At 39.9% G+C, this 9,154-nt stretch overlaps 1 protein-coding gene across 2 annotated transcripts in view; it reads right to left on the bottom strand.

Moving 5' to 3' along the window:
* mxi1 (max interactor 1, dimerization protein) overlaps nt 1-8,628 on the bottom strand; it is a 30,170-nt gene extending 21,542 nt beyond the window's left edge. The window contains exons 1-3 of one of the 2 annotated variants that reach the window (XM_088303368.1): nt 8,276-8,628; nt 5,715-5,817; nt 37-66 (exon numbers count right to left, since the gene is read on the bottom strand). In XM_088303368.1, the coding sequence (XP_088159494.1) occupies nt 37-66; nt 5,715-5,817; nt 8,276-8,504 (362 nt within the window). In that variant the 5' untranslated portion in view covers nt 8,505-8,628. Of the gene's footprint in view, nt 1-36; nt 67-5,714; nt 5,818-5,986; nt 6,455-8,275 lie in introns of those variants that run through there. The other variant, XM_088303369.1, reaches the window with a different exon arrangement.
* Nucleotides 8,629-9,154: the final 526 nt, after the last annotated feature.

The following is a 9,154-nucleotide window of genomic DNA, read 5'->3' on the forward strand; positions in this document are numbered from 1 at the left end:
TGGGGCTAGTTGAAGACCAAAAGGCTGGCCACTCACCTATTCTTCTCCAGCTCGTTGTGTGTGGACCTGCAAAGGTAGAAAACATAAATAAACGTTTAGTCACACATTATTAAGAAGGAAAGCATTACACGTCGTACATATACACAGAATGTTGGGCAGATAGAGTGCAGTATTTTCAAAGGCCTTGGTTTCACTAGGGTTAAGGCCAGATGTCTTAATGGTTTAATGTACTGTATTAAAAACGCCAGGGCACTGTGACACAATAATGAAATGTGATTAAATGAATTATTAATCATGGCTGAAGATGATGATGATGATGATTATGCTTAGCACTAGTGCGATTCAATATGGACAAAGTTTATATCCAAATACAGGCATTTGTATGTCAATAACGACATATATATTGGAATATACAGGAATTCCTTAAAATTACATGAAAGTAATTGAAATTTTATCTAAGGTTGGGAATCAAGAATTGAGAATTAAATGAAACCAGGAATAACATTCCGATTCTCCCGAAACTCAAAAACTCTTGTCCTTCTGGACAGTCACACGTTACCAAGACGCACTTCGGAACTGAAAAATTGTACCATTTGATGTTATACGTATCGGTGCTTAGTAGCATTGACCTGAATCGGTCTGGATATATAAAAAAAAGTAGAGACTTCGGTACACCTATGTCCAGTAGACAGTTTTTAAATCACAATGCGATGTGCAGAATATTTTAATATCATATTGTACTACCTAGCACTGTCACACAAATCTTTTTGGAATCAATTATCCCATCGATTATACCATCGATTATAATTCCAAGGCATTCAGTTTGTGTCTACCAACTTTGGTGATCTCCAATAGTAAGTCCGGTTATACGCAAACCCTGAATTGTCTCTAGGTTTGATTGTGCTTGGGAAAAGTTGTCTCTGTATGACAGCTTGAATTGCCCGTCAGGAGGCTATGAACTATAATTCCCAAAGAGTCTACAAAAAAAATTGCTGGAAAAGATAGACATCATTAAAAAGACAATCTCCAACAAAGTTCAAGCAGGGCTCACTGAATCCTTTGCGCCATCAAATATCAATGTGACAGGCAGGAGAGCACTATCATCTCCTCCTCAATAATACACAAGACCACTCAGTGGGGCTGCACATGTAACAGTGACTTGCGTTCACTTAAGATGACACGGCACATGACGGTGTTTTGGGGATGGGTGGGCGTAAACATACATTGGCTGCTGGGGGGGCGTGTGAGGAACATGTGCATGCCCTGTGCAGGAAACAAGCAAGGTTCAGTGCATCGTTAATAATGTAATGTGAACGAGATGGTTCCTAACGCCGCCTTTGTGGGGCAACATACTGAAAGGAGACAAAACAGCTGCCCCATACTCAAATGGCTGGGTTTTCATTCACTCAAACTGCACTCCACCTCAGCTCCAGGAGTGTTAGTTTTGAGAGAGGGCGACATATACAACTTGGCCCTGAGGCATGTGAACAGGCTGCAATTTCTCTGACAAATTTATCATCATTTTGAACTGGAATTAGAAATGGGGAAGAGTGCAATTGTTCAATGCGACTGCCTTAGGAGGAATGACCTGTTCCGATTAATAATTGACAAATGAAAACACCATATGGCCGCATTAGACTACGGTACTTCATTTACTTTGGTATGCAAGAGTGGCTGTGCGGTCAGTTGTGGCATTGGATATGATTTTAGATGACAAGGCCACCAATGGCCACATTGACTGGCTGCTACAACATGAGGTCAGACTCATACAAGAGCCAAAATGTTGACATACTGACCATCAACAGACAATCTACAACCCAGTGGAAGTCAGGTATATATATATATATATATATATATATATATATATATATATATATATATATATATATGCTTTTTTTTTTTACTTTTGAGTACCAGGGAGGAATTAAATTTCTAATTTGGGTCGGGTTGGGAAAAATCATTACGAAACCTAGTTCTGTGGACATTGTTACTTCCAAATGGCAGCGGTTCAATCGCTGCAGCTGCAATGCAGAAGCCAGAAGATTCACCGTCATCTGCAATTGGGGTTGCTTTGAACACCAACATCCATACCACTGTTTAAGTTGTCATGTGCAATAAAGCCCCATTTTGTTAAGCACTTAAACAAATCAAGCATAAGATGGAGGGTCTTGGACTTGGGATCAGCTCAAATCACCAAGTGTTTAACACGAACGAAAACGTGGGAAAAAACTAACTGGAGCAACACCGATGTCACCTACACTGTCCATTACTCTGGCAGACACACCATTAGTCAGAGTTGAGCCAGGAGGCTGGCACTCTCTACATCCTTCATTTGGCCACACATACACGGGGATCAATCTAAGTCAGCTTGCTGTCCTATGGCCCTTTATCATCACAAAGACTTTCCCTTCGTACTGAATCAGATAGCAACATGTCTCCAGCGCGACAATCCTGCAAACCAGATAATGAACTGGCTCCGGGCCATACACAACTGCAGTATGCTTACTTCGGTGTGTGGGAGGACATTATTTGTGCCTGCACATAAGTGTGTGTAGAGGTGTGTGTGTATGTGCACGTGCATTTAGACACAGAGACCGAGTGGGTCAACGAGATAAAGCACCCGTGCTATAAACGGTAGACAAGTGAGGACAGTTAGATAAACCCATCACTTTAAGAACTTAACATGTCACAGAGATGGTAGTAAGTCAAGGCCTTGCTGTTTCGGTGGACCCATTTCCATTTTATGATGGTTTACCTTTATCTTACTTTCATTATACATAAATGGGATCATTTGACGCTCAGGTCAAGATATTAATTTTAGTAATTTAGAAGGAATAGATGACCTGAAGCTGCATCATATTATAAATGTGGTGGCAGATGCTATGCAGATGTTATAGTTTGAATAAATTGACATTGTGACATCACAATTTACTAAAAGGACCGACACCAGAGAGGTTCAAATGTGTTTATGTATATAGGTATCAATTTTCAAATTAATGGACACCAATTTTAAAAATTGAGTAATCGTGGAGTGCCAGAACTTAATTCCAAATCGTTTGATTTTAGTCTCCCAACATTAATTTATATCTAATTTCTGTCGTTCTTTAAGAAAGCAGCCTGATCTGATATCTTTTGGGCATAATCCAAATAACTTTTACTTTGGGAAACAATGACTGGACCGGTGACTGAATCAGTTTCAAAAAAGGTTGGTGAGTACAACATATAACTCTGACGAGCGGTATTGCTTATTTTTGTTGTGGTTCTTTTAATAAGCTAAACAATAAAAATAAAATAAATAATGTTAATTGGGTCATGAGCAGTAATCAAGAAAAAAATGTTTTGGAATAAACAATGCAAACTCAAAAATGTATCTGATCATTTGATTAATATATATGTATATATGTGTGTGTATGTTTTGTGCACTGCGAATTTAATGACATGAAAATGAAAACGGGATTACTTTACTGACCTAGTTCCTAGTTGTGAATGCGTTTATGTGATGGTGAGCGAAACTGAGGCCAAAAACACTGATTGATACACTTCCCCCTTCTGGGAATGAGAAGCAAAGTAAAAGTAAGAAGAAGGCATGAGGCATTGCTACACAAAATATATAAACGTTGCATGTCATGTAAATTGCATGAAAATCGAGGAAGTGAACACATGAGCTGGCACTCTCACAACGCCATCTTGCACGATCATGCTAATGAAAAAAAATCTCAAGGGGAACTGCACATATGAAAATCTATTTGCAGTGCTGTTCCCCATATTGGTGACTTTAGTTTTATTAAATGAACCAACTAGATTGTTCAACAACATTAGCATTCTTAAACAATTCAAGAGCAAAAACCTCAATTCAATTGTGATTCTGACTGTTGCCATGCAGTAGGGAGCTTTCTGCGCTGATGAGTAATGCGCAGTTCCTGTTTGTTGCTCGCTCTCACATTAATATTAAAACGTGCAGAGCAAGAGAGTGGGGCTTTCGTTTGATGTATGACGATCAAATGACAGATTCACATAAGCAGGCCAGCACCAAAGAGAACACGATGCCATTTGGTCTTCATTTGGGAGTTTTCCTTCCCCTACTAAATGCAAGTCTTATTCATCAACAGCAAATAAAGTGACATACAAGTTATGTATGAAAATGAATCCGTAAACAAATGCTGAGCATTCCGCAACTTGATTTGTGGCATGAATGAAAACACAATAAATGATGTGAGTGGCTCTATCATTTCTGCATTTTTTTTTTTTAAACCGTGCGCATGCAACAGACACTTGCGCTGATAAATGAGATATAATGCAACAACTATTTGGATGACCTAATTTAGTAACACAAAAGGGGAAAATTATAAATAGACACCTCTCAGTATAATGCACTGATGTTTATTGTCGAATAGTTGTTGATACATTCAATTTTCAATGCGACATGACCTCATTTGGATCATGAATAAACTGGAGCCGATCCCATCTGCAGTTTAGCAAGGGCGGAGTTACACCCTGGATTAGTTGGTGACGACCATTCACATCTAGACCTATGAGCAATTTAGTCTTCAATTAACTCAATATTGCATGTTTATGGAATGTGGGAGGAGTTATTCTCAAACAATTCATTTCAAATGTGATGCTAACTTTGCTAATGGCTTTCAAAAACTCATTGTGAATCTTGAAAATACATGTTGTGATAAGATGAAAGTTTATTATCAAGGGTTATTGATGGTGTCAGACTTAATTAGACAACAATTACATGTTATAATATGACTAACTTATTGCTACATGTAATAGGCCTACCTAGTAATGTACAATGCCAGCTCATAGTAAGTGTGTTATAGGCCCCAGTACACTGGCAGAGCTGAGGGGCAATGCAAGCATGTGCCAGAGCAGATAATTTGGGGTTTCCGTTTTTCCCGGAATTTGTTTTCCACATTTCTGCCCGTCCCTCGTGGGGAACGTATATATTTTTTTGCTTCGGCTTCCAAAGATGGAAAAAAAAAATCCTAGCTGCCCTGTGACATGGCCCAAACTTTTGTCCTCAAAGCCAGAACAAAAAATTAGGAGTGGGGTGTATTAATCTGATTAATAATTATTATTCCTTGAATTACTAAACCATATTTAGACTATCAGGGCATATTGAAAACAATGTATTTTGACTTGACTATGACGCCAATGCATTTTATCTTACGTTAGTTTTACTTTTATACTTTAAGTAGTTCTGAAACCATTACTTTTCTACTTTCATTACAGTAAAAAGCTCGAGATGATACTTCAACTTATACAAAAGTCTTTTTAAATCCTAATAGCTATATTTCTACTTGAGTAATGAACACACATACTTTTGACATCTCTGGTGCAAATACTAAGTCACTGCCTTAGGTCAATACTTTCCACCACCACCATTACCAATTGAGTGCCCCGCTTAAGGCCAAAACCATCATGTGAAATATCAAAACAATTCCAGGTGACTAAGGTTTTCAAAACAACAAGGACGTTCTTCGTTTTAGAGTTTTCACTTTTACCACGATCCCTAGCCTCAGTCACAGCAGTCTCTTTGACAATCAGCTGATGGAAAAGCCATCACAGAGCCCTCCAGCCCCAAAGCACACACAGCGATATGGGTGGACGTCTAGTCCGTTTCTATTCATCATTCGACTCGTTCTAATTAACCACAAAACAAATAAATGTTTTACCACGGACTTTAAATAACACTGTGGTTCTCTTACCTATTGTGGTTACTGCTGAATTTCTTATTTCGGAATTTCCTTTGCCTCTGGTAGTTTGTGTCTTGATTTGAAGGAAACGTCGACGCATATCCGTGTTCACACTCTATTGGAAGAAGAAAATGTTTGGTTAGCATTTAGCACATGAGCAAATTTCAACATATCATCCCTTCGATGAATGTAAATACGCCGCAGGTAAATACTCCCCTGCACGGGAACCTTTCCTGGCAACACTTGAATATGTTCCTTTCGACAACGTCACATGGTGCAATTACCTCTTTCTCTCCTTTCGAGATATTCCGCGGCTTCCAATAGTCGCTGGATATTCAATAGCTGAACAGCCGTCATTCTTTCCTGAGCCTCGCTGTTGTTCACCTTATCGCTGGCTATGTCTTACAGCGTTTAACATTGACAGCACTAATGCAACGATTACAAAAATTAAAACACGGAAGACAGTGCTTAAGTTGTCAGTTCAACAAATGCAATATATATATTTAAAAAAATAAAGTCGTTTAGCTATCTTATTCAGGAGGAGGATCGTGTTTCCAGTGTTGACAAGCTAGCAAGCTACTGGCAATCCTTTAACAGGTTGATAGAAAATGTCAAAACCAGCGTATGAAAATAGTAAAACGTTCTCAGAAATATGTTGTTAATTTGATACAAAATTAAATATAAACAATATAAAAATTCCCCGAGGGCGACATGAGCCAGCAAGTGCCTGCTGCTGCTCGCTTCCTCTCCTCTCCTGTTTGCTTTCCATAACTGTACAGCTTGGAGGCGGGGACAAAAAGGAGGAGTGTCCCAGATCAGCGAGGGGCGTTCTGGGAAATTGTGTTTTTTTTCCCTAATATGGCCATTCAATTGTGAAACAAGGAAGAGTGACTATTTCCTAGGTTTTAGTCTGAATTCACATGATCATATCAACAAAAACATTGCGTAGTTAATTCCTGGTGTATATTGAGACATGGGGCGGGGAATAAAAGACCACCATGTTTTGTTCAATTTCTTCTTCATTTTTATAATCTGGTGCCACTAAAAGTAGAAGAAGTGACTACAAACAAAAACATGGAATGCCTATAAGCATTTATTTGCACTACATGCCATAGCTATTGATGAAAGCACTTATTATCAGGAAAACAGTTAGAAACGATCAGCTCATAAATTCAACTCTTCTGACCTGTGTTTCTTGTCATTGGTATATTGGTCCAGAGAAATGTGCCTTTAGTTGTACATGCATTTAATATGAACTGGAAACTAAAGCAACGAATGTGGTCTTGTATTGGATAATACAATATTTAAATTCTTTAGGTGTTAAATATTGCAATGATCACATCACAATATTCAGTACCCCGATCCAATGTTTACATACATACACACATACATACATACATACATACATACATACATACATACAATACAACTTTATTTTTATAGCGTATTTCACAACAGCTGTACATACATACATACATACATACATACATACATACATACATACATACATACATAAACAAACACCAACACACATACACACACACACACACACACACACCCACACACGAACACACACTAATAAGCCACAAACTAAACACTGATGATATACATGTTTGCAACTTGACGATACAGATTTGCAGCCTCTCTGGTCACAATAAAGCCTACACGTCCCATGAGACACCACGAGCAAGAGGCGTGGTTAACAAGCAAAGCCAGGCCCAGCAACACGTTACATAGCTGCTAAAGCGCCCTTTGATTGGCACATGTCTTTGACAGACTTCGAGGGTTAGGCTCGCCTCTATCCAATCAGAGAACGACTTTGCGCCATGTGGAACCAAGCGCGACACGCCCACAAATAGCAGGAAGCAAACAATCGAGAGAACTGTGGCGATACAGGAACTGTATCAGCGAATCTTCCAGTCATTTACCTAAAGTAGTAAAATTAAAAGGGCTATATTTCCTGTGTCTTTACAAAAGCGTCAGAACAAGCAGTCCCGCACAGAATCACATCTAAAAAAAACATTTAGTAGAACATCAAATATGGTACGCACTGTAAAAATCATTTTAAATTATATTTTTGTAAATGCACCTCTTTTAGTATCACATTGTCTAACACGTTTGCTCATGCGAGTTGGAGGCTTTTTATGACATTCTGCGGGGGCGCAATGACATCATCCTAGAAGTGACTTGCAATGCGCTGTGGTCAGATGTATTGCATCTGAGTGGGAGCCAGCATGCACACCCACTCATCCAATCAATATGTCACATTTTGCTATTTTCAACCGTACGCAGATCTATGCAGGATCCCTTCCTGCGTGAAGACGTGCAGATACACACTCAAGCCTGGATCGCGTGCATATAATGCAGATAAGATCCACGTATTTACGACGGCGTAACATCTTTGCATTGCAAGGAAAATCAGTCTTGTGAGCGTGGTGGTGACGAAGCGCAGACGGTGCTCATAGTAGACACAGTACTTAGTTGAATTAACTCAGTTCTTTGTTGTCTGAGTGCTCACGATTACGTGTGTTAGTCAAATGCAGAACGACATCGGACAACACACGTCAACTCACTTCCGTCCTTCCTCTCGGCGCTCTCGAGAAAGCGAGCCGCCTCCAGCAACACTTGCACATTTTTCAGAAAAGTGTTGATCTGATCCATGTGGGAGTCTTTGGAGTTGAAGACGTCATTAAAAGGACAACCGGACATCTCTAAGTCTTGCTGATCCAAGACAGACGTCTCGGAATCAAAGAAGAACTCCTCGCTCTTCAGACTTCTTCGCTGACTCGCACTTTTGGACATTTTCCCCACTGTGGGCTTGTGTGGCTTCTCAGGAGAAACTGTCAGACTTGTCTCTGTGGAAGCTGTTCGTGTCAGATCGATCCTGTTCTTTTTTTTATGAATGCGGGCTGTCTAGTGTGGAGCAGCAGCCAATGTCAGTGGATGCTGGTCCATGAGAAAACTTAAACCCGCCCCCTCCAGTCGGGGAGCTCCGCATGGTCCTTGTGCTAGTCTATCCACGACGTTTTTTTCAGACGAGAATAAAGTGTAATTGCACATCTACTACAGTAGGTGGCAGTGGTTATCATCAAAGAGTGCGCAAAGAGATTTATACTTATCTTATAAGAGAGTGGGGCAGTCTGCCCCCGCGGCGGTACGGTCCAGCCGGACGGCCATTTTTGGGGCAGAGGGTGAAAATAAAAAAAAAAAGGGTTTAATTACACGAGGCCTACGTGCATGTGATGTGGTTGCAAGGCAGCCAAAAGTTAATTTAAAAAATCACGTCAAAAGCACCTGTTCTTGCTTCGGTCGGAATACTCGCGACATACCACTACCAACTGTGCATGGAGAACAAGAAAGAAAAATAATGAGACGAAGAAGAATCTTCTCAAACCTCTGCCATTAGCGGCATCACGCACGTTTTTTTTATTGTGCCGGAAAGGTGTCTAGGC

The sequence above is a fragment of the Idiotropiscis lumnitzeri genome, chromosome 8 (genome assembly GCF_059441095.1).
Source record: "Idiotropiscis lumnitzeri isolate Australia: NSW breed Sydney's pygmy pipehorse chromosome 8, RoL_Ilum_1.0, whole genome shotgun sequence".
NCBI lineage: Eukaryota > Metazoa > Chordata > Actinopteri > Syngnathiformes > Syngnathidae > Idiotropiscis > Idiotropiscis lumnitzeri.